Genomic DNA, 26305 nt, shown 5'->3' with positions numbered 1-26305 from the left:
TAAATTGCCAGGGAGATAAGATCAGATTGAGATTTTAAAGGTGAAATTGGGAAAGGATGGTGCAGGGGAAACTTTCTCTATTCTATCTAGGGCCCTACCGAATTCACGGCCATGCAAAATGTGTCTCGGACCATGAAATCTGGCCTCCCTCTGTGAAATCTGGTCTTTTGTGTGCTTTTACCTAATACTATGCAGATTTCACAGTGGGAGACCAGCATTTCTCAAATTGGGAGTCCTGACCAAAAAGGGAGTTGCAGGGGGGGTCACAAGGTTATTTTAGGGGGGTTGCAATATTGCCATCCTTACTTCTGTGCTGCCTTCAGAGCTGGGTGGCAGGAGAGTGGCAGCAGTGCAGAAATAGGGGTGGCAATACCATACCAGGCCATCCTTACTTCTGCACTGCTGCTGGCAGCAGCTCTGCCTTTACAGCTGTTCTCCAGCTGCCCAGCTCTGAAGGCAGTGCCGCTGCCAGCAGCAGCACAGAAATAAGGGTAGCAATATCACAACCCCCCACTACAATAACCTTTTTGGACCCCTACAATTACAACACCCTGAAATTTCAGATTTAAATAGCTGAAATCATGAAATTTATTATTTTTAAAACTGCATGACCGTGAAGTTGACCGAAATTGACCATGAATTTGGTAAGGCCCTAATTATATCAAATGCCCATTTTAGGTGTGGTAGAGACAAGGAACACGAGTGGCTAGAGTATATGGATGTGGGAATATGTGACGGAAGAGAATACATTTAAAACATAATTGAAACTCAAGAATATTCAAAGCTTTCACCACAGAAGTTACTCTTTTTACTTTAGACAATTAATGTTGTGGTAGGGTATGTGAAAGTTAAGCGACAACTTTACGTTGAATGAGGGAAATGGATTTTCTATGTCCTTGCTCAGTTAAGCATGAAGCTGTGCAGTTCATCAGGCAAGGCAGGTAAAGCAGACAACAGTAAGTCAGTTGATATAGGATCATTAGTGTTATTGAGTGGTTTTGATGAATACCAAACTGTAGGTAACTAATTTTTTCTTGATACGGGTTTAAAGGGTTTGTATGGCTCTAACGATGGGAATTTGTGGCTTCTAGCACCTTTTGTAACTACACTTCTTTCTTACATGGGATTTTTGTAGATGTGATTTGGCTTATGCCCCAGTCACATGCAATCTTGTCTTTATTTACATGCACTATAAATATATTTATAAAAGCTGATTCTCAATCAGTAATACACAGTCCCATGATAGGCTTCCCCTTCTGAGACCCTTTTCCAGTCCCCCAGGTGAACCCCTTTCAAGTAGCAAGCCTGTGTCTGCACTTTTTTTGTCTGGGTCTCTGGATTGTATGTCCCTGATACCCAACTGTGATGCCTAGCAAGACCAGGGAGTTTGGTACCTGTCAGAGTTTCCCTTTGGGAGTGTAAGTAGTAACAGTATGCAGTAGCACAGAGGCAAGTTCTTCAAAACAAAGTGATTTATTTAGAAAAAAGTACACAGTGCTTAAAGAAAGGGATTTAAAATGCCAGAAACCTACATGCATGTTATCTTACCCACGCTTGGCATTGACCTTAGTAGACCTGAATTGGCCCTGGTGCCCCTATGTTTTTCCTGGGCACCACGTTGCATCTGTGTCTCTGTTAGCGTGCAGCCATTGACAGCTCTCCCCACCCTCATTGCCTCAAGGTCTCAGTAGGGTAGAGCTTTTAACAGATTGGTGTCTTTTGATCTCCAGATTCTCTGCTTTGGCAAGCAGTCCTGTCACTAGTGTTGGGTCTCGAGTCCATTTTCAGGGCTATAAACCTGGCTATTGTGTTTGAGGGGATGCTCCTTATCTAGGCTATTGTTTTACCTTTTCTGTCTGGTTTCTTTAACAACCCCTTTTTATCTAACTATTCATTCAGGCAGGGTAGTATTACAGGTCCTCAATTTTGGGCTATTTTGGACCAAGAGGGAGAGCAAGTTCCAGAGTCCTCAGGCCCTCCCTCTCTCTGATTTTGAGGAGAATTTAGCTCATGTACCTCTGCTGACTGTAATAGTGGAAATAGGGCGCAAAGGGAGAGGCAGGTTCTAAGCTGCCATTTAGGGCTCTATGTGTTCTAATCGACACCTGAAACTCCACCTGCAGTCCAATAGGCAGCCATGAGCCCTGGTGTCATGTACTCCAACGAGCAGCTGCCTTGAATAAGGAAGCGGCTGTACACTGCACCATTTTCAGTCTCTACATGGTTTTAAGATGTTCCCCATGTCTAATCTAATTGCAACAGTCTAATCTTGAGGTTATGAAGGCCTGGGTAACATTAACAAGTCCCACATCCAAAAGAAATGGTTACAGCTTCCTAGCTCAATGGTATAAAGATGACTTGGTTACTGCTGTAATATGATCAGTGCTGAGGATCGAAAATCAATCCTGAGCTGGGGTAGGAGGGGAGAGGGGGGAAGGTGGGGCAGGAGCCCCCGTGACCCCCACCCTACCCATCCGGCTCACAAGATGGGTCCTGAAGATGACCCAGAGGCATTTTTGGTTACATTTGAGTAGGCTGCCTCAGCTGCTGCGTGGGCCCCAGAACAATGGGCCATGCTCCTAGCCCCATATTTGATGGGGGCCTCTCAGGCCGCCTACCAAGGCCTTCCTAACGAGGAGGCCTGAGACTACCAATCAGTTAAGACTGCTATCTTGGACGCTCTGGACACAACAGCCGAAACCTTCTGGCGTAGGTTTCGGGAGGAGACTTATCCGCTTGGGACACGACCCTGCGTCGTCACCCAGGAGTTTAAGGATGCCTGCTGGAGCTGGCTCCAACTGGAGTGACACACGACCATTGAACTGGCCGAACAAGTGATTATGGAACAATTTGTCCACATCCTCTTGTGGTGAAGGAGGGCGTGGGTCCTGCGGCATTGGCCTACAATTCTGAAGGCAGCAGTTGGGCTCATGGAGGACTACTTAGCAGCCGAGATCCCAGTGACCCACAGACTGCTGGGACTAGGGCGGATCCCCCTACCAGATGGGGGAAAGTACTCCGGGTTTCCGGAGATAACCCGCCCACATCTAGGCCATGAAAACAGCCAACACGGTGGAGGACCCCTGGGTTTGATCCCGAAGACCCCCGCCCTCTGATGAGCCATGACAGCGAGCAAAGGACTCCTCCGAGAGAGAGCCTGGATCATCCTCTGCATTCAGAGGGTTGGCCGAGTCCCATCACTATCTGCCCCTGCTTCAGGTGTGGCCAGTTAGGATACCTCCAGAGGCAATGCCCCGCCCTGGACTGTCCCTTTGGCCAGGTCTATGCCGCGGATGTCTGGACCTGCCAATATTCCAGTCCCAAAGTGACCGTCCCAGCTATCCTTGGGGGAAGGCAGGGGAGGCCCTTGTGAATTCGGGGCATAGCCTGACGATGGTGCGGGAAAACTTTGTCCCAGCAGATCGCGTGACCCACAAGCCCATCCAACTCCGCTGTGTTCACGGGGATGTGAAGGTGTAGCCCTGTGCTCAACTGACCTTCACAATTCAGGGAGTAACCCGACAACTGACAGTGGGAGTTGCCCTGAACCTCCCCTATCCCATCATCTTTGGGAGAGATTGGCTGGAGTTCAGCTGGGTACTGCAGACAGCATCCCTCCAGACTGGGCCGGAGAGGCTGAGTTTGGAAGAAGACCCTCTTGAGGGTGACGAGGAAGAGCAACCCCCTGGGGTTCCTTTAGACCCACCCAAGGGAGGCCGAAGAACCCTCCAGATGAACCCCGAGTAGCACCCGAGGATGAGGGACCTCTCTGGGGCATAGAGGGGGACTTCTGTCGAGACCAAAAAGAGGACCTCACCTTAAGGCGGGCCTATAACCAGGTGGAATGTGTCACTATGGATCTAATTGGACCCCTTACGAGGAGCACCACAGGCTTTCAGTACATCCTAGTTGTCATGGACTATGCCATTTGCTTCCCCGAGGCCATCCCCATGAAGTCCATCACCGCCTAGTGTATCATGCCGGAACTTCAGAAAATCTTTGCTTAGGTAGGCTTACCAAGGGAAATACTAACTGATCACGGAATGATCTTCACTTCCCTCTACCAATTTACCTACATGCCTTTCGGACTTCATGGGGCCCCTGCGGCATTCCAATGGTTAATGGACTGCCTTCTTCAACCACACCTCGAATATGCCGCTGCCTATTTGGACGATGTGGTGATTTACAGTCGACACTGGGAGGGACACCTAAACCGAGTGGCAGCCGTCTTGCGGTCTCTTCGGGCTGCAGGTTTGACGACTAACCCCAAGAAATGTCAAATCGGCTTCCAGGAGACCACCTACTTAGGGTATGTCCTGGGGCGGGGGAAGGTACGGCCTGTAGTTGGGAAGGTCCAGGCAATCCAGAACCAGCCTGCCGCAACTACAAAGAAGTAAGTAAGGCAGTTCTTGGGACTGGTAGGGTATTATCACCGCTTTATCCCCAAGTTTGCCTCCATTGCTGCCCCCTTGACTGAACTCTTAACAAAGAGCCAGCCACAACGCGTCAACGGGTCCCCAGAGTGCGCCCAAGTCTTTCAGATGTTAAAAGACCACCTTTGCTGTGAACCAGTTTTATATAGCCTGGACTTCGACCGAAAGTTTGTGGTCCAGACCGATGCTTCGGCCGTGGGACTTGGGGCTGTCCTCTCCCAGACCTTTGATGGTGAGGAACACCCCATACTCTACATCAGTCAGAAACTTTTCCCCTGGGAACAGAACTACTCCACCTTTGAGAGGGAGACCAATAGGCTACTGGCGGTCAGTAGGCTGTCGAGGCCCTGCGGTCCTACTTCCTGGAGAATAGTTTTGTGGTAGTCATAGATCATGCCCCCCTTAAGTGGCTCCAGAACATGAGACACCAATGCGAGACTGATGAGGTGGTACCTTGCTCTGCAGCCGTTCCCATTTACCGTTCACCATAGGGCGGGTAAGGAGAATGCAAATGCGGATGGGCTTTCCCGGTTGGGGGAGGCAGAGCATGCCAGCCCCAAAGGTTGGGGGCTGGATTTGAAGGGGTGGAGGGGTGTAGCAAGGAGGTGTGGCCCCGCGCCTGTCAGAAGGGGAGAGACCCAAAATCACCCCCCGGTGGGCAGAACCAGACCACCCGCGGCTGCCCCCCCGGAAGCAGAGGGGCGGGACAGGAAGCGGGACTATAAAAGGCCAGCCTCCTAGCTCAGTAGAGGGAGAGCTACCAGAGGAGCAGGATATCTCTTCCTTGCTGCAGGAGCCTGGAGCTGAAGGTGACGGCTGCCCGACCAGAAGAGTTACCTGAATTTCTGGAGACCAGCAACGCCAATGAACTGCCGGGGCTTCCGTTGGCTGTTTACACAGGGGAGACCGAGAATGACCCCAGAACCAAGGTACCCCAAGAGGGTAGGAAGGAGCCCAGGGACGCCGAATAGGGTTCGGCTGTGGAACTGTTGTGAACTGGCCAGCATGTTGTGGGCGGATCCCCACTAACCTAGTGGCGAACAACCCTGCCACTAATAGGGCCCTGGGCTGGGATGCAGTGGAGAGGGACATCCTGCATCCCCCTACCATGGGCACTCCACCTGTGAAGGGTGGCCATGTCCCCACTAATAGGCCAGGAGGCCTGAATTGGTCTGGCACCTGCTGGAGCTAGGGCACCTGACGCATTTGCTGTCGCTTCCGGTTGGGAGTTAATTCCCCACCCTAAACTGCTGGGCTGTATCACACAGACTCAGCCTGAGATATAACGGTGAACTTCACTGTCTGAGGGTTTGGGGTTGAAAGACTAGTTAAGGCCTGGGCTGAATGTCAGCCAGGCCTACTAACTGCTCACTGCCCTGACTGAGAGATTTGGCAGAAGAACTAATTGCTAATTGGCTAATCACCAGGTGGACTCACTAGCTGTGAGCTAAGCCCTGCTTGAGAAGCAGCGAGGAGGTGTGGCCTCCTGCCCTGTCAGAAGGAAAGAGATCCGCGCATCTCCGTACAAATCCAATTTCTCTTGTGATACCATACATATGATTGTGATAGCATACATATGCTAATGTAGTCAAGGTAAATTAGAAGCCACAAACTCAAATAGTACCCCTAACAATTTGGCTGGGATTCTAAAGAATAAATTTCTATGCCTTGTGCATATAATGATAATGAGAATGAGACTCTTCGTGCAACCTTGATGCCAGAGTGAACATTCTTAATCATATTCATACTCTTCTGGAAAGGAAGTCCCTTCTGTAAAATTATACTGCTAAGGGACTAAAAGTGTAATCTTTGTGATGATGTGGGCTTCCTTGGTACTGCACAACTGTGGAAAGTGCAGCCCTGGAGAGGTTATGAGGAGCCTGGCAAGCACACACAGAGCAATCTAACTAGTCCACAGGATTTCTGGTTATCTGTGATGATCTGATTCATCCAAAATAGTACTGAAAGGGGACCTCATAGATTTCTAACCGTCTGAACTTAGGCTGTTTAGATGTGACCTGTTATAAAGTAGGAAACTGATTCATTTGCCTTGTAGTGGTGAGAGGCATGGAAAGAAATCAGTGTTACTACTGCAGCAGTTGGATATTCTCCTTTTGCTCACATGGATAAGATCCTGGAAACCAAGGTAATGATTAAAATATGATGGGGTGGATTCTATTTGTGACGGGTTTCGTCACAGGGACCCTCTTGGGACTGTCACCTGACATGCTGAATTTACCTCTGAGTCCATTTTCCCTGCCAGCTTGGGACTCCAGAACCCTGCCTTATTGAGCCAGACATGCTAGCCTGCTGCAATACAGACCCAGGTCTAGTCCACACCCGCAAGGCTGCAGACTTTAACCAAAAACTGTTCAGCAGGTCCCCTATCTCCAGCACCCCGATACCCAGTTCCCAATGGGATCCAAACCCCAAATAAATCTGTCTTACTCTGTATAAAGCTTATACAGGGTAATCTCATAAATTGTCCGCCGCCAATAACACTGATAGAGAGATATGCACAGCTGTTTGCTCCCCCAGGTATTAATCACTTATGGTTAAATAATAAACAAAAGTGATTTTATTAAGTATAAAAAGTAGGATTTAAGTGGTTTCAGGTAAGACAGAGCAAAGTAAGTCACCAAGCAAAATAAAGCAAAAACACGCAAGTCTAAGCATTAAGAAACTGTTTATAGGTAAAAAATGCATCCGATGAAGTGAGCTGTAGCTCACGAAAGCTTATGCTCAAATAAATTTGTTAGTCTCTAAGGTGCCACAAGTACTCCTTTTCCTTTTGCGAATACAGACTAACACGGGTGCTGCTCTGAAACCTGTTTACAGGTAAAATCTCATCCTCAGAGATGTTCCAAAAAGCTTCTTTCACAGACTAGACTCCTTCCTAGACTCCTTCCCTGGTACAGTGCTTGTTTGTTCCAGCAGATATCTTAGGTGAAACTAGGGGTGTTCTCATGACTGGCAGCCTCCCTTGTTCTGTTCCACCCCCTTTTATAGCTTTGGCACAAGATGGGAATCTTTTGTCTCTCTGGGTTCCCACCCCTCCTTCTAAATGGAAAAGTACCAGATTTAAGATGGATTCCAGTATCATGTGACATGCTCACATGTCACTGTAAAACCTCATTTTTCATTACCCACGGGTTGGCCCACACTTCCACAGGAAGGCTTGCAGGTAAATAAACCATCTACAACCAATTGTCCTAGTCAATGGGAGCCATCAAGATTCTGAACCACCATTAATGGCTCACACTTTGCATAGTTACAATAGGACCTCAGAGTTATACTTCATATTTCTAGCTTCAGACACAAGGATGATACATGCATACAAATAGGATGAATATATTCAGTAGGTCATAACTTTGTAATGATACCTTACAAGAGATCTTTTTCATAAACCATATTCTAGTTACATCATATTCACACTCATAAGCATATTTCCATAAAACATTATGGAGTCACACTGTTGTTGTTGTTGTTGATTGGCTAAGTATAGACCATGTGCTTGGCGCTATGTAAGACACACACATAAAGGCAGGAGGTCGTCACGTTTTCTACGGCCTTGAACTTGCAATGCCACCGGGGTTTGCCCACACAGATCAAACTGTAGAATCAGGCTTAAGTGGAACATATAGTGTGGAAAGGACATGCTGCAAAACCCAGAGGGGGAAATAGTTTAAATTTATTTTCTCAGTGTGGTAGTGTTTGACATAGATTTTGGGTTTTGTTGGTGGTAGCCATGGAAGAGAGTGGTGAGGATGTATTTAAACATGGATTGGGTGTGGATTTGGCATTGGTTTGGAAGGACATTCCATGTGTGGTGGCAGAATAGAAGAAATGGAGGTGAGCATTGCAGGAAAAAGTATAGTATTTATCAGAACAAGGAGCTTCTGTAATTCTGAGATATGTACAACACTTTCTCAAGAGGCCCTGATCTCCCATTGCTATTTTGGCTTTTTCATTTGACCCGTGGAGCTATCGGTGTTGTGACAGGGCCAGACCAGATGGCTACAGGAGAGTGATAGAAGGTATATACATTAGCCCCCAGATTCAGCGGGTCTCTTTTCCGTGGGTAAGATAACAGGTGCTTTGCCAGAATAATCAGGAACTTACTAGATCCAATTAAGGCAGGCAGACTAATTAGGACATCTGGAGCAAATTAGGAATCTACTAGAACCAATTGAGGCAGGTCAGCTAATCAGGGTATCTGGTGTAAAAAAGACCTCCCTTCAGTTGGTCTGGTCGTGCAAGGAGCTGGAAGTGAGAGGGCGTGCTGCTGGAGGACTGAGGAGTACAAATGCTATCTCTCATCAGGAGGGAAGGTCCTGCAGTGGGGATAAAGAAGGTGCTTGGGGGAGACCATGGGGAAGTAGCCCAGGGAGTTGTAGCTGTCATGCAGCTGTTACAGGAGATGATGTAGACAGCTGCTGTCCACAGGGCCCTGGGCTGGAACCCGGAGTAGAGGGCGGGCTGGGTTCCCCCTTTCCCCCCAGACTTCTGATCTGACACAGGAGGAGTTGACCTGGTCTGTGAGACACACCAGAGGGAAAGGTCTAATTTGGAAAGGGATCTGGCCTGTCCCTGACCCACTAGGTGGGACAACAGAGACTACAGAGATTTTTTTCCCTTTCCCCCATGCTGGCCAGTGATGAGGTTAGCTGAGTGAATGGCAGGTTTGTGCCACTAACAAAAGAGGACTGCTTTGAACCTCTGAGGAGAACAAATCCGCCAGAACGCACAGGATCCACCAAGGCAGAGGAGGAACTTTGTCATAGTGTGCATAGGAATCCTCACAATGGATTGATATTGACTGCATTAAAATAATTAGAGATGTATACACACTAGGTGCAGAACAGAGAATCACTGACCAGATAACACATGCCATTGATACAATAATCCAATTATTCTGTTACTCAGTTTGAATACAGACTATAGCCGGTGCAGTCAGTGAGTGTAGTTATTTGAGAGTTATACCAGTGTATAACTAACAGAATTTGGCACAATGCCTCCAGAATAGTTTGGCACTGATCAAATTAAATATCCTGCCCCATGCACTAATGAGCATGTAATTAATTAATGAGTGTTGGAGAGCACTGCTGTCAGTGTCCACATGAATGATGATGACTGATGGTCCAAGAAGGAGAAGGCTGCAGGGGGTCTAGGGTTAGACAGAATATGAGAAAAGGAGCAGTGTGAAGTTGAAGAGAATGTAGAATAAATCCAGAGTCCCAGCCAGACATGGACCATGCAGACTTGTAATGTGGGAAGAACCTTATGTTAGCACACTTTTGCAATTAATCATTGTAAGACTCTTTTTATTCCCATTGAGATGGAGAGAGGCAGAGTGAGTTCTTACATTAATCATGTGAAATGTCTTCTCTGAATACTTTTGGCTGAACTTGCTGTCCTCTTTCGTTGGCTGTCATGGTTATTCCACTGATTCACTTGGTATCTGTTGAGAGGTGAAACCAAGCAGAAAGGCCTCCCCCTCCATATTTTGGCTTGTGATACTGCTGCAGAAGAATAGACAGAAAAGGAAGAATAAGGGTAACATTCATGCTGTAAGACTAATACCCAGTTTTTAAAAGGTATTTTGGCATTCTCTGCTCAGGGTTGCAAGCCTCGGATCAGTGGTGATTAGGACCCTAAACACTTTTGAGGCTTTCAGCCCAAGTGACTGAGACAACTAAGTCTCATTTTCAAAAGTTGAGGCACATACATCTCACCGGACATCCATGGGACTTACTATTCTCAATGCTTGATTCACTTTTGAAAGTGGGACTTAGGCCACGTTTACACTACAAAATTAAGTGTACCGAACTTACATTGGCATATAGCCACCACAGTAATTACATCACTTGTGCATGTCTCCTCTTTGCTCCTTGTATCAGCAGTACATGTCCTCCCCAGGAGCACTTGAACAGATTGTCACTGTGCTGACCTAACTACATCGACCTTGACTCTACGCCGCACGTAGAGGTGGAGTTCTTAAGTCAGCATAGCAGGGCAGTTACGTCAGTTGGAGCGAAATTTAAGTGTCTACACTTCCATAATTAGGTTGACATAAGCTGCCTTATGTTAACCTATGACATAACTGCCTTATGTCAACCTAGTGCTGTAGTGCAGACCAGACTGTAGCCATCTAAGTCACATAGGCCTTGCAGTAGTGAGTGGAGCAACACCTAATACCTTTTAAGACTCTGGACCCAAGTGATTGAAGCTAGTTTTACAAAGACTGCCAATCTCTGATTGATCACTTCCAAACATTTCCAGAATGGGTTCAAATTCATAGAGCTTTGGCTCAGTTCCTACAATACCATCCCCCCAAAATGTGTCATGCCTTGGCTCAAATATTTGTCAGTGTTTGCTCAAAATGAAGCAGAGGATTGGGAATTAAGGCTGGAACTGTATCAGTATTGAATTCTTAATACTATCCAGATTCCAACCTGGGAGGTTTTTCGATCAGTCAGTCTTCCTAAGATTCAGAACATTTGTATCTGTTGCTGTAGTGTGGTTTATTTAACTATGTACTATGCACTAAACCTACCTGTATTCTGGCATTTGATCACGTAGGTCCTCTCTTTTTAAAATTCTAGCCTTTGAAATACTAAGAATGATATGAAGAAAAAAAATCCCAAGCCCAGTTTTTTTTAAATGAATTGAATTCTATTGTTTTTGTTTTATGTGGATTTTTTACTGTAGCTCTAAATCATTAAAATAAATTGTATCTTTCAAAGTCTTTAATTAAATTTTCCATCTTCCCACTCCCCCCCCCCACAGTATAATGAAGAACTTCACTATGTAGAACCGTGTCTGAATGGAACGTTAGTACAAGCAGACAGAGCCAACAAAGAGGTAAGGAATGAGAGTAACAAAGCAAAAAGGATATAGGATGCGATGCATATCACTGTGTTATAATGATATTTTTGAATAAACCAGATCCCATTATTAGAACTTATTACATTAATTGTTCTTGTCCTATTTAAAAATAGTCTGTTATGTGACTCCGCAGGTAAGAAAAAAATGTTCGTTTAGTTACTTTGAGCAAATAAGCTTACTGGAATAATATATAAATAATTTCAATAGAAATAGCTGGATATTAGTCAGATTTAGTCACTTTTTTTTTCAACTCACACCATACTGGTTTAAATTGCTTTAAATTATAACTGTCTCACTGTTCTCAAAAGTTACATAGAATCAGATTCCATATTTATGCACAAAGAGGAATGTTAAAACAAAAATCTTTAAACAAATGAAAGCAACTGTAGTTTCTCTATGTAACACTGAAGTTTCAGCTTTTCATACCAGACTGTCTAAAATTATAATAACAGTGTTCTTCTAGAAAGTTCTCAAAACACTGTGAAAATTTCAAACACAATCCTTCAGTCATTTCTCAGGGAACATTTATTTTGACTTCAGTAGGAGATTTATTTGAATAAAGACTGTGGGATCAAACACTGTATAGGATATTTTGTCTCCCATGTTAATGTGTTCATCCCACACCAGCAAAGCTACACAATAATTCTTGGTAAGTGAAGGTAAAAAGAATTACGCCAATTGAAATTGTGGGTTTTTTTTGTAGCCAGGGTGGTCAAAAGGAGCAAAACAATGGAAAATGGCCTGCAGCTAGTAAAGTGAAAAGTCAAGCTAAATAATGGAAAGAGTGGCGGGTGGGGCAGAGTCCAAACAGTGAAATCAGTCAGGCGATGGAACAGTCGACCTCAGAAGTGTTCACGTCTGTATCAATTTGTGTAATACGTGCTATCCACATGCAATAAAATTATTGCCCAAAACATTTTTTTTGTGAGCTAGACTATGACTTTTGTGTCTCATTAAGGCCATTTTGACATCCTCAAAACAACAGCTATGACTTCATTGATCATAATTTTTAATGAAAGAAAAGATTTAACATTCTAGCCAAATATTTTCAAACTTTCTTCTAGATTTAGTAATAAGTGATGGATTTAAAAGTGATATTAAACCTGTTAAAATCAAGGAATTAAGGCTTTGCTAAAGGAAATGACTCATTAACTGCTATATTTAGACACCCATTTATAACAGAGAAGGTACAACAAGTACAATTAACCCCTTAAATGAGCGTCAAAAAAATTGCATAAATGAGTGTGAGACTTGATTTTCAGAAAGTACTGAACAGCCACCCTCTGAAAAATCAGATCCCTTTAAGGTATCTGATGTTGGGCATCCACTAATCACTTCTAAAAATCTTGGCCTATACCTCTTGGATTTTTGTTCCAAGTTGCTCACAAGATACAATGTGACTTATTCACAGTAGTCTTTCAGGTCAGTTGGTAAATACAACCTTATTGCTTACATACATTTTAGTGCAGATTAAAATGAGTTTATACAGTATGGTTTAACTACTTGGTATCACTAGTTTAGTGTATGCTTCTCACTATAAGTGTTGCACCAGGAAAATCCAACCCTAGTAAGATCATTTATATGATAATATAGAAGAGCAAAGATGGTAGAGTAAGCAATTTCAAATTAAATGTTTCCAATCATTACCCCGATATTTGACCCAGATATTTCCTGTCCCTTGGAGATCAGAAAATGGGAGAAAAAGTGAGAACTGCCAAAAGCCAAGCAGAGCTGAACCATGCAAAAGGAAATTAAAACCAATAGTAAAATATTCTTTAATCATATAAGTTAAAAGAAAACAAGGAAAGAAGAAGGGGGGCCACTAAGTAGATAAGATGGGGTGGAGGTTAAAGATAATCTAGGTATGGGCCAACACATAAATGAATATGTTGCCTCAGTTTTTAACAAGAGTAATGAGAAGCTTGGGGACAGTGGCAGGGTGGCGAATGAGAATGAGGCTATGGAAGTAGAAATTACCAAATTTGAGGTGGAAGCCAAACTTAGACAGTTTAATGGAACCAGCTCAGGGGGTCTGGATAATCTCCATCCAATAATATTAAAGGAGCTTGCACATGAAATTGCGAGCCCAATAGCAAGGATTTTTAATGAATTCATAAACTCGAGGGTCACACCCTATGACTGGAGAATTGCAAAAATAGTACCTTTATTCAAGAAAGGAAGAAAAGTGATTCAGGAAATGACAAGCCTGTTAGTTTGACCTCAATTGTATGCAAAGTCTAAGAACAAACTTCGAAAGAGTGAGTGGTTAAGGGACATAGAGGTAAAGAATAATTGGGAATAAAATACAACATGGTTTTACAAAAGGTAGATCATACCAGACCAAATTGATCTCTGAGAAGATAACTGATTTTCTAGACAAAGGAAATGCAGCAGACCTAATCTATGTGGATTTCAGTAAAGCATTTGAAACAATTCTACGTGGGAAATTATTGGTTAAATTGGAGAAGATGGGAATTAATATGAGAAATGAAAAGTGGGTAAAGAACTGGTTAAAGGGGAGACTATACCAGGTCATGCTAAAAGGTGAACTGTCAGACTGGAGCTAGGTTACTGGTGGAGTACTGATCTTGGGACCAATCTTATTTAACTCTTTCATTAATGATCTTGGCACAAAAAGTGAGACTGTACTATTAAAATCTGTGGATGGCACACAGTTAGGAGGTATTGCCAATATGGAGGAGGACCAGGATATCGTACAAGAGGATTTGGATGACATTGAAAACTGAAGTAATAGAAATGGGATAAATTTAATAGTGCAAAGTCATCCTCTTAAGAACTAACAACAAGATTTTTCTTCTATAAGCTGGGGATATGCTAGTTGGAATCAATAGAGGAGGAAAAAGATCTGGGTGTATTGGTCAGTCACAGGATGACTATAAACTGCCAATGTGGTGCAGCCATGAAAAAGACTAATGCATTCCTACGGCATCGGGTGAGGTATTTCCAGTAGAGACAGGAAGTATTATTACCATTATGCAAGGTGCTGGTGATACCTCATCAGGAATAGTGTGTGCAATTCTGGTCTCCCAAGTTTAAGGAAGATAAATTCAAACTGGAACAGGTGCAGTAAGGGGCTACTACCTTACAAGAGGAGACTTAAAGAGCTTGGCTTGTTTAGCTGAACAAAACGAAGGTTGAGGAGAGATATGATTGCTCTCTGTAAATACATCAGAGGGATAAACACCAGGGAATGACAGGAGTTCATAGAATCATAGAAGATTAGGGTTGGAAGAGACCTCGGGAGGTCATCTAGTCCAACCCCCTGCTCAAAGCAGGACCAGCCTCCAACTAAATCATCCCAGCCAGGGCTTTGTCTTTAAGTTCTTTAAGTTAGAGACTGATGCTGGCAGAAGAACAAATGGATATAAACTGGCCATTGATAAGTCTAGTATTGAAATTAGACACAGGTTTCTAACCATCAGAGAAGTGAAGTTTTGGAACAGCCTTCCAAGGGGAGTAGTGGGGCAAAACCCCTAACTTGTTTTAAGTCTCAGCTTGATAAGTTTATGGAGGGGACAGTATGATGAGATTTCCTACAATAACATGTGACCCGTCCATGACTGCTGTTAGCAAATATCTCCAGTGACTGGAAATGGGACACTAGACAGGGAGGTATCTGGCTGGTGTATCTCACCCACATGCTCTGAGTCTAACCGATCACCATATTGGGCATCAGGAAGGAATTTTTCCCCAGTCAGATCGACAGAAACCCTGGTTGGTTTTTGCCTTCCTCTGCAGCGTTTGGCATGGGTCACTTGCTGGCTTGAGCTCAAGTAAACAGTGGATTCTCTGTTACCTAAAGTCTTTAATCAAGATAGGACTTCAGTACCAGCCAGAGTTTATGGGCCCATTACAGGATTGGGTTTGTGGCCTGTGATGTGCAGGTCAGACTAGGTGACCATGATGGTCCCGTATGGCCTTAAAGTCTAAGAGTCCCTGTATAAGGGAAGAATGGTGGCAAAGTTACAAAAAAGTTACAAAAAGTTACAAAAAGACGCACAGACAGGAATATCCATTGTATTCAGCACAGCTTAATTTCTCAGCCATTTAAAGAAATCATCATCTAATGCATATCTAGCTAGATTACTTACTAAGTTCTAAGACTCCATTCCTGTTCTGTCCCCAGCAAAAGCATCACACAGACAGACACAGACCCTTTGTTTTTCTCCCTCCTCCCAGCTTTTGAAAGTATCTTGTCTCCTCATTGGTCATTTTGGTCAGGTGCCAGCGAGGTTATCCTAGCTTCTTAACCCTTTACAGGTGAAAGGATTTTTCCCTGGCCAGGAGGGATTTTAAAGGTGTTTACCCTTCCCTTTATATTTATGACAGAGACTAACAAATTTATTAGAGCATAATCTTTCATGAGCTACAGCTCACTTCATTGGATGCATAGAATGGAACATATAGTAAGATATATACATACAGATAAGTTGGAAGTTACCATATAAACTGAGAGGGGCTAATTAGTTAAGATCAGGTATTATCAGTAGGAGAAAAAAAAACTTTTGTAGTGATAATCAAGATGGCCCATTTAGACAGTTGACAAGAAGGTGTGAGGATTCAATATGTGTAATGACCCAGCCGCTCCCAGTCTCTATTCAAACCCAAGTTAATGGTATCTAGTTTGCATATTAATTCAAGCTCAGCAGTTTCTCATTGGAGTCTGTTTTTGAAGCTTTTCTGTTGCAAAATTGCCACCCTTAAATCTTTTACTGAGTGGCCACAGAGGTTGAAGTGTTCTCCTACCGGTTTTTGAATGTTATGATTCCTGATGTCAGATTTGTGTCCATTTATTCTTTTGCGTAGAGGCTGTCTGGTTTTGCCAATGTACATGGCAGAGGGGCATTGCTGGCACATGATGGCATATATCACACTGGAGATGTGCAGGTGAACGAGCCCCTGATGGCGTGGCTAATGTGATTAGGTCCTATGATGGTGTCACTTGAATAAATATGTGGACAGAGTTTGCATCGGGCTTTGTTGCAAGGATAGGTTCCTGGGTTAGTGTTTTTGTTGTGTGGTTGCTCGTGAGTATTTGCTTCAGGGTGGGGGGCTGTCTGTAAGCGAGGACTGATCTGCCTCCCAAGATCTGTGAGAGTGAGGGATCATTTTTCAGGATAGATTGTAAATCTTTGATGATGCGCTGGAGAGGTTTTAGTTGGGGCTGAAGGTGACGGCTAGTGGTGTTCTGTTATTTTCTTTGTTGAGCTTGTCCTGTAGTAGGTGACTTCTGGGTACTCTTCTGGCTCTGTCAATCTGTTTTTTTCACTTCCGCAGGTGGGTATTTTAGTTTTAAGAATGCTTGATAGAGATCATGTAGGTGTTTGTCTCTGTCTGAGGGTTGGAGCAAATGCGGTTGTATCTTAGAGCTTGGCTGTAGACAATGGATCGTGTGGAGTGTCCTGGACGGAAGCTGGAGGCATGTAGGTAAGTATAGCAGTCAGTAGGTTTCCGGTATAGGGTGGTGTTTATGTGACCATTGTTTATTAGCACTGTAGTGTCCAGGAAGTGGATCTCTTGTGTGGACTGGACCAGGCTGAGGTTGGTGGTGGGATGGAAATTGTTGAAATCATGGTGGAATTCCTCAAGGGCTTCTTTTCCATGGGTCCAGATGATGAAGATGTCATCAATGTAGCACAAATAGAGTAGGAGTTGTTAGGGGACGAGAGCTGAGGAAGCGTTGTTCTAAGTCAGCAATAAAATGTGTGTATTGACTACTGAGTTAATTGCAACAACTGCATATAATCTACTGGGAAATAGAGATTGAGTTTCTCATTTGTACAGTACGATTTAGGTATTTTAAAGCTATTTTGTGTGTATTTTGGTACCTGTAGCTTTTGCAATTCAGTGGAAGAGGACACTTCCTTGAAGGAATACAATTGTTTCGTCAGAACTATGCTGCTTACACAGTACATCAAGTACTGTGTGTGTATGGTGGATATGCACTAAACTGTAACAAAATTATCTATCCAACAGAGACTGGCAAAAAAAATTGCCATTCGGTCTGCATCACCTATTCTGCTGTCTTGTTACAGTCACTGATGATGGTTGTTTAAAAGCACAAATTGTTTCACAGAAATGTCTGGTTGGGAAAATATATCAGGAAATTGGGCATGACTGCCCAGTGGGTTTGTTCTAATATTTCTGCTGTCCCTTCTTTGTCATGTAACCTAACTATGCAGTGGATCATATCACCAATGAAAGTGCAAAAAAATTGCCTGCTTTGTGACACGAGTTAATGTGTATTACATTACACATAATGGGTAAAATGTTCAAAAGTACTTAAATCACTTACGAGCCTAAATCTCATTCAAAAAGCATCAAAATCTCTTCGAAACCCAAGTTCCTACATCCCAAGCAATTAGGTGCTTTTGAAAATTTTACCCAATATTTAAATATGTGGTTCATCCCATCTGGTTTTGTATTTTGTAGTCTTTGTTCTATGCATGTCATTTCACTGTGCTCATTTTGATATTAGATTTGTTTAGAGCAATAATATAGTCTACAAAAAAAGTTCTAATGTACTCAATTACTGTTAGACTAATGGGCTAAATTCATCAGATAATTCATTTGCATAAAACATTTGGCCATTTCAGTTTGTGATTTGTTCATGAAGTGATCCTGATTTCTACTAATGTATTTTCTATTCAAAAGTTATTGCAAATAGTTTGAATGAACAGTTTTTCTTTTGAGTTATTCAGAAACTATTTACTTTATTTGATTGGTATGGGATTGCTTGTCAAATGTTCACAAACACTGTTTTTTCAACATTCAGTCAGCTCCAGTGTGGAATGAGGAGGTGCAGAGAAGTCTTTTTTTGCTATCATCTGAGATATCTTGCAGGCAGAGGAGAAATTTTCAAGATAGGAAGAAAAAAGCAACATATCAGCCAGATATCCCTCTATAATTAGCAAATACTGAGGAAAAAAGCTGTACATCAAAATTTTCTAATATCTGACATATCTAAACTAGCAGATAATAAATGTGGTCAGAAAAATGCATAAACAGTGTTTGTTTGAATCAAAATTCCTTTGATTTTCAAATGGCTGTTTGGTTTGACCATGCTCACAACTTAGTTATTTACTTGCATTTGAAAAGCTATTCCCTCCTAAATTCAAACAAAATTGTATTTTTCAGTGGAGTCAAATAGTCAAATTGTAGCTTATTTTACTATAAATTCTCCTCTAGCTTTCTTAGCAAATACAACTAGCCCTTCCCTGTTTGACAAACTGCCTTTTTAATATTTGCCTAGAGCCAGTAGTTTACAAGCCTTATTTCCCCTTAAAAATCAAACTTTGCCTTGTTGCAGCTCTGCTACATTTGAAAGACTCTAAAAGTAGTTACTAAGCCTACTCTGGTTTGGCTACTAAGCCTACTCTGCTTGTCTTTCTGCCAGATAGAACTGCCTTTTAAGTACTTGATTGCAGCTGAAAAGCCCAAACTGTCCCTTCCACAGACCTTGGAGGAGAGCACTGACAACACTTTTCAGTCTGAGGTTCAGCACCAGGCATATTCCTCTCCCTTCTCCCAAAGTGTTACTTGCCTGGCTCACATCCATTAGGCCCAACCTCACCCCTTTTACTGGCAGAAAAGTCTTGTGGAGAAGAGGTGTGAGTTTGTGCATGAGCACATTTGAGTTCTCGTGTGAGAGTGTGTGGATGTTAAACTCATGCACGCTAACATTTAAAAGCTGTAATGGTACACTTCATGTTTGAAACATTAAATAGTTCCACCGTTGCTGAAAGTTTAACTGATACTGCATTTAGGAAATAATTTTAAGAAAGGACCATCACCACCATCTCTGCAGCTTTCACTGCTACGTATTCCAAAGTGTTTGTGGATCCTGATATCAAAAAGTAGGGCCATTGGCAAACTTATTCAACTTGAAACAGGACTGCCTAAACAAAGGAAGTTACATGATTACTATGTAAAATGTTAAATCATAATGTAGGTTTGCATGGTCCTTTACAGAGAAAATACAAACACATTCACTGCAACTAGGAATATATTCCAAAATATTTGAGGCTGGGATTTTCCCCAAAGGCCTAAGAGAATTAGGGGTCCAGTTCCCATTGAAAGTCAGTGTGAGGTGGGTGCCTGACTTCCTAAGCAACCTTTGAAAGTCAACCTGTATGAACATGTTTTGTCCTGAAGTTACAGCAATTATTCAAAAATAGCTAAAGTGGTAGGTAAGGTAGCTATGTTTTAAGGGTACTGTGTTAATTCCTGACCTAGCTTTTAAATGTGCAAGTAATGATGTTTTTAAATATTTCTTCTCAATGGACCTGACCCAAAATACATTGAAGTCAACAAGAGTCTTTCCGTTGATTTCAGTGGGCTTTGGATCAGGCCCTGTTTCTTGCGTGGATATATTGAAAATGTGCAGCATCAGGCCTTACTATGTCAGACAATTCACAAAGTGTTTGTAGGGGTGCATCACAATATAGGCACATGAACTAAATATATCGTGCTGAATTAAATAGCTGTCACAGCTCATTGGCTCTTTGTCTTCATCTAGTGTAAGCGTGTAAGCAGCATTATTGACAATGACATTTCTGTGCCTGAAAGTGTTTAGGCAGACATACTTTTAATGTGTCAGAGGTACTTAACTTAAAAATAATGCAATGACATTCAGTTCTTAGTTCCTATGAAGAATGAAAAGTGATTGACAATGTGCAGGCTAAATGAAAGTGCTGCCATGTATTATGTCCCACATATCTGAGCCTTATTCTTTAGTCTGGGTTTTCTGGAAGGTAAATAATAAATAAGGAGAATGTGGCTTTAGCTGGCAAAAGGTTGTGTAGTTACTCTCCCCAAACCTTTAACTTACTTACAGGATAAACCAGCCCAAATTGATTCTGGATGTGATTTCAAAATGGGTTTCAGCCAAATATAAATTATGTCGCAGTGTATTCCAGAGAGTAAAATATTAAATCATACTTAGCTATTTTGAATAGTAAAATACTGCTCATAATAATTGAGCATCATCTGGGTGGCATAAAAACGTTTTGATCAATTAAATTGAATCCGACATTAAGTAATATAGGGATATGTGGTAATCTGCATTTTGATCAGTTGCAGAATGACAGAAAGTGCAATAGTAGGATTAATTCCAGACATTACATCTGAGCAATACTTCTGAATCTTCAGTTCTTGATCTAGGACTTCCACAACTTTCACATGGCTCATTAGATACACCCGCAATAAAATGATCATTTAAGAAACTCAGTCACAATTCACAAGTAAGAATCTTTAGTATCAACAGCAGCAACTGTATGTCTGTTCTCTGCATTTCACATAGTAAACAATGCCATTCTGCTACTCTACAATTCACAATCGGAAACATCGTATTTTTAGAGAAATATTATCCATATTGACAGGTTTCAGAGTAGCAGCTGTGTTAGTCTGTATTCGCAAAAAGAAAAGGAGGACTTGTGGCACCTTAGAGACTAACCAATTTATTGGAGCAAAAGCTTTTGTGAGCTACAGCTCACTGCATTAGATCCATATTGCTTCCCAGAGGAATAAAAAGCACACTGATATGTGGATGAATTGCTTATAGATACTGCAAAGATTTGATTTGAATAATGAAATATAAACTCACTCAAAATAGCCATAGCTTATTCATTTTGCCTTAGAATACTATGTAAAGACCTATGTTAGCCACTTACAAATATATTTTCAGAATAAATGTCATCAGTCCAGGTGACTACTTACAGGCTTCTCTGGCAGAGTTTTATTACTGAGCAGAGTTCAGTGGGTGTTGTAACCCACTGAGGCATACTGTTGCGGTTGCTTTTAAATTAATTTTAGAAGCAATGGACTATGGAGACAGTGGAATATGGGACACTGTTCTCCTCTCCTGCTATGAGCAAAAGCCAGGGGTAGTTGGGACTAGGATGGTAATGGGGAATGGTCACTCCAAGGGGAGGGAGGGAGGTGAAAATGACATCAGGGAAGTGGGCTATGCTGATAAACAGATTCAGCCTATTTTAACAGTCTTTAATTCTGCAAGAAATCAAACACATTGCAGTTGAGTGAGAGATTAATTTGACCCCTTATCTAGAAATTTCAATATCAGATTCTTATTTTTTCTTCATGGATTTTAAAACTACCTCTTTTCCCTGGAGACTTCTTTCACTATGTTTCAACTTTCCTTCATCAAAAGAATCACACAACTCCATTACATTGGAACCTTCTTTCAACACCAGAAGAATAGTTGTTGTCCTTACTATCTCTGCCTTCAAAGTACTGCACCTCACCTAAATACAAACCCCTTCTGCTGAAACTGTTAAATACATGCAGTTAGAAAATAATATTGAGAGACATAGCCAAAGCAGCAAAAAACCCTATGAACCAGAATATGTTCATACCAAAGTTGCCAGCTTTCATGCAGTAAATAAGCACCCCGATTTTCACAATAAGCCAAAAATGAAGCTATTCCCATTTCAAAACAAGCCAGTCCCTAAGAACCCCAACACTCTAGGTGACTAGATCCCCCCGGCGTGCTGTCTGGGACTGTGGTGGGCCCACTGTGCACTCCCGACTCTCTCCCCCATTGCCCCTGCTTGCTCCCCCTTGCCCCTGCTTGCCGGGAGCTGGTCAAAAAAAAAAAAAAAGCAACAAGCCAAACAAGCTACAAGCCAAAAGTTAGCCAACAAGCAACTCGCAAGCCAATTAAGCCAAACACAAGCCCAATTTCTGTGTTTTTTTCGCAGGTTTGGCATGTCAGGTTCATACTGACACACGCGGGCCTATGCATGTTTATTAAGTGTGCTATTCCAATATATTTGTACTAAGATAGAATACTGTCCTGTCCATTAAAAGTGAGAGAACTAGAAGGAAAGTTTGTGGTAACTGAAGAAACGTTCAGTTTTCCCATTCAGTTTTTCACAAGCTCCGCACTTTTTCTGGAATGGATCACATCATCGCCATGAAAGCTCTGTGGACACTGCAATGAATTTTATAAGCTTGCAAGACAAAGTAGCAGCAGACACATCTTTGTGATATTAACTGTCTCTCCAGGGTCTCTCTATACTCAGATCATTGCTTAGTTAGAAATTAGGTTTAATTGCAAGCAATTTCTCATGAAGCAATTGTTTTTAAAGTTACAAAAGATTTTTCAAAATTCTAGGTTTTTTCTAGTATCATGCCAAATACTATCATTCATTAAGTTTCTTCCAGCTTTAGCCTTTCTTTCACTTTGCCCTAATAATTATGTAATCTTTAACAACTGCAGCTGTTCTGTCGTTTTGTATGAATTCAGAGCCAAATACACTTTGTTTATCAGAGTGTATATCATTAGACTAAAACAAGTGACAGTCTCCATAGCAGGCCACATTTTGTTTATGGAGATGCTTGTACAATTAATCTGCAGGCTATTCAGTGGCCTGATTACTTACTACAGCATCAAGTGCTAATTAATAAGTATGTTATGAAATAATGTAGCATTAAACCGTTTAGTAATTTGTCATTCCTTATTTTAACTACGTTTGGCAAAAGCCACAAGTTTAATCTCTCAAAAAATAATTAAAATCAACAAGCAAACTACAAAGATATGAATGGTTTCAGAGTAGCAGCCGTGTTAGTCTGTATTTGCAAAAAGAAAAGGAGTACTTGTGGCACCTTAGAGACTAATCAATTTATTTGAGCATAAGCTTTTGTGAGTTGCATCCGATGAAGTGAGCTGTAGCTCACGAAAGCTTATGCTCAAATAAATTGGTTAGTCTCTAAGGTGCCACAAGTACTCCTTTTCTTTTTAAAGATACGAATATAGACCGCTATTTTCCTGTGGTATCAAAACAGCAGTCTTGGACATGTTAGAAAAAAAGATGTCAGCAAAGGAAAAGATTTTAAAGCCATCTCATAAAGCTCTTGTCAATAAATACTAATAGTCATTTGACTTCTCCAGTACATTAAACACATTTAATGTTAAAACCTTAGGGTTTTTTTTTTAATTACACAATTTTAAGTTACATTAGCTTCTACATTTGCAAACTATTGTATGGTTTTTATGCTGGCATAGAAAATACAGCACAGTGGTTGCCATCATAAAGACAATATTTACCAATCATTACCCATAGTTCTGTTCTTTTCTTTTGTATTCACATTCTTATAGTGCACTGGTCATCTTGGCATCTGAGATAACTAGTTATGTCCAAATCTAGATTTTGAGGAAAAGTGTGGTATGCTGGAGACCAGTGTGAAAAATGTTTTAATAGCAATTACTAGAGAGAGTAAAGAATTAATATTGAAAAAAACAGAGTATATAGTGCAACTATATATAGAGTACATTTACAAACAGAGAAAGCAGCGTTATGGTATGAATAATAATTACACTAATGCAAATATTTTTCAGTTAGTGTGTCATTATAGTTATTTCATATGTGCATACAAATTATAGTATATTGTAGGTGAAGTTTTTTATATATATGTGTGTGTGTGTGTGTGTATGTATAACCATAGACATCACCATGATATCTGAATGCCAATATTGAACATAACTCATAAACTGTCTTTTTATTAAGTAATTTTTTTCTGATTTTTCTAACTGCACCTTGCTAGCTTAATGTGCCTATATCACACATGGCACAAATAAGCAAGCTTAGCAGAAGCAGAAAGAAATAATTACTTCACATGTCTGAATGGGTTTTCATTGGATTTTTACAATAGTGGAGGAAAATAGCTATTTCAATAATTTAAGCATGAGTTGTTTTCACAGGATCAATAACCCAAACTACATCTGTCTTCAAGGTATTTGTTGTATTTTGCTCCCTATATTGAATGCTCAAATGGAGTCTTTCTACTGTAGAGAAGTCGCTTAAGTAAGTTACTAAATGTTGTTCATTCTCTTGCTGAAAGCTTGTTTTTAATCTCAGAACTTTAGAATGAATATGCCTACAAGAGGAACACGCCAACCATATTTATAGTATGCTTTGTTCATGGTAAGCATAAAGGGGCAAATACTGTTTCCATGGACAGCCTCAGTACGTGAGGTAAAAATGTTCAGGGATTGGAGTGCAAGGATTTACTTCTAGGCCGCCATTACTAGTATTAGGGCTGCTGTAACCCATGCAGCTAGTGTGCTGTCCCTCTATGGGGGGGCAGGGGTGAATGATCTGTAGAATCACAAAATCACATATGCACTGGCCATTTTCCTCTTTGTCTGTGGTGGTTTGCAAGGAATCTCCATCGTGCTGTGTGCCATGGTGCCCAAGAGGTTTTAATGTCTTATACAGACTTTCAGTGCCCTGCCCCTCATGGCAGAACTGGCCCAGACAGTGGCAGGGTTTAGCCCAAAGTACTTAAGTGATTCACCCTTCTCTCGCACTCAAATTTGTCCCTTTTGATTTACATTATGCTTTCTCAAGTAGCACAAGAGATTCTGGTCCTTTTGACCTCCAAGATTCCAAGGCCCTTCAGGCTCAATATCGATGATTTATATGAGTGTTAATAACATTGTTACAGATAAGCATGAGTAAATGCCTACTTTTCAGCTTAGAGATGAAACACTAATTAAATGTATAAGAGTCAGAATTAAAGCTTATGGACCTGCTTGTGAGTATATATTTGTGGGTTTTGGCCCTGAATTTCCTCTTTTCTACTTGCACTTGATCCTGCTCCTATTAAAGGCACTGCCAAGCTTCTGTGGACTTAATAGGGAGTAGGACCACAAACCGAATATAAATTGCCAGATCTAAATGTTAAGATTGAGTCTATACAGCAGTAATATAGGGTACACATTTTTAGTGAGGTTGTAATTATCCCCACAACAAGTATTACAAGCCAAGGAAATTCAGAGTTAGAGTTAAATCTAGAAGAAATCCAAACATGTTAAGGTATGGAAATGCAGTTAAGGCACTCAGATATGTACTTTAATGTTTGTGGTTGCAAATGAGAGGAAATTGATTTTTAAAGACTGTGTATTCTTTTCTTTTCTTTTTTTCCTCCTTGTCAACTGGGACAATAAAAGGATGATCACAGATTGCTACATTTCTTAAGAGCCCATTTTAATATTAGCTTTAACTCAAACTAATTAAGATTTTCATTTAAATTCTCAGAAAAATAATTCTGTACTCAGTTTAAGTGCTGTAATTTTTTGTGGGGGAAGGATACATTGTATTCTTCATATATGACAAATCCCCGCTTTAAGTGCAAAACTCAACTCAGACTTAATAATGGAGCAGCAACCATTGTTTCCATAACTTACAGTGGATAGTCTGGTCGTATCTTATCTTTATGTAAATTCTGTAGCATTTTGCTATTTTTTCACTAGCCAAAGTCTGAGTTCTGTTCAGTCCTACCTCATCCCTTATTATTATTGTTGTGGTTCCTGATTCCCAGGTGCATTCATGATTAGGAAGAGCAGTCAGAACGAAGGGGGAAAATGGGCTGAGTTATCCTTCAACCCCACTGACAGCTCACCTCATTTATTTTGTTCTTAAATTCAAAGTTGTATTTGATTTATTAGTAATTAGTTTATTAGTAATGTTTTCAGCATGATAACTGACATAGACTATGACTGAGACATAAATCATGCCTTTAAAATTCTCTTTATAAGTCCTAGTCTTTGGGTGTGTCCACACAGCAGATCTGTGAACGGGCTTGAATCCAGCTACTGAGAGTAGCAGGAGCAGAAAAACGGCAAAGTGTGGGTTTCAGAGCTGGCTAGGAAGCTGAGTACATAATTGAGGTCTGGGCTGGGCTGGTAGTACCTGCACTGTGGTGCCTTCACTGCTATGAATATCCAACCTAGCTGGAGTCAAGAGTTAGCTAGGGTAAATTACCCCATGCACACCCCATACTAAACTAGGCAGTTTCCTACTGAGCAACATTCCTCCATAAATGTTTTCTGTGTATATATACTAGAGTGATGGGCGCATACATTTATTCAGTGTCTTGTATGTCCAGTGTGTTGTAGTCTGGATTTTTAAATAGTTTTAAACTATTAGTGAAAGTTGTTA

The 26305-nt window shown here is 41.6% G+C and overlaps 1 protein-coding gene across 8 annotated transcripts in view; it reads left to right on the top strand.

Moving 5' to 3' along the window:
- The window catches only part of CACNA2D3 (calcium voltage-gated channel auxiliary subunit alpha2delta 3), a 735544-nt gene that overhangs the window by 334064 nt on the left and 375175 nt on the right, over positions 1 to 26305 (top strand). For all 8 annotated transcript variants that reach the window (XR_012159822.1, XM_073351526.1, XM_073351529.1 and 5 more), the window contains one exon: positions 11223 to 11297. Coding sequence is in view for 7 of the 8 variants with exons in the window: in XM_073351526.1 (XP_073207627.1) it covers positions 11223 to 11297 (75 nt within the window). In the remaining variant the exon portion in view is untranslated. The remainder of the gene's footprint in view (positions 1 to 11222; positions 11298 to 26305) is intronic.

Source organism: Lepidochelys kempii, chromosome 7, assembly GCF_965140265.1.
Source record: "Lepidochelys kempii isolate rLepKem1 chromosome 7, rLepKem1.hap2, whole genome shotgun sequence".
Taxonomy (NCBI): Eukaryota; Metazoa; Chordata; order Testudines; family Cheloniidae; genus Lepidochelys; species Lepidochelys kempii.
This window is presented reverse-complemented; position numbering and strand designations above follow the sequence as displayed.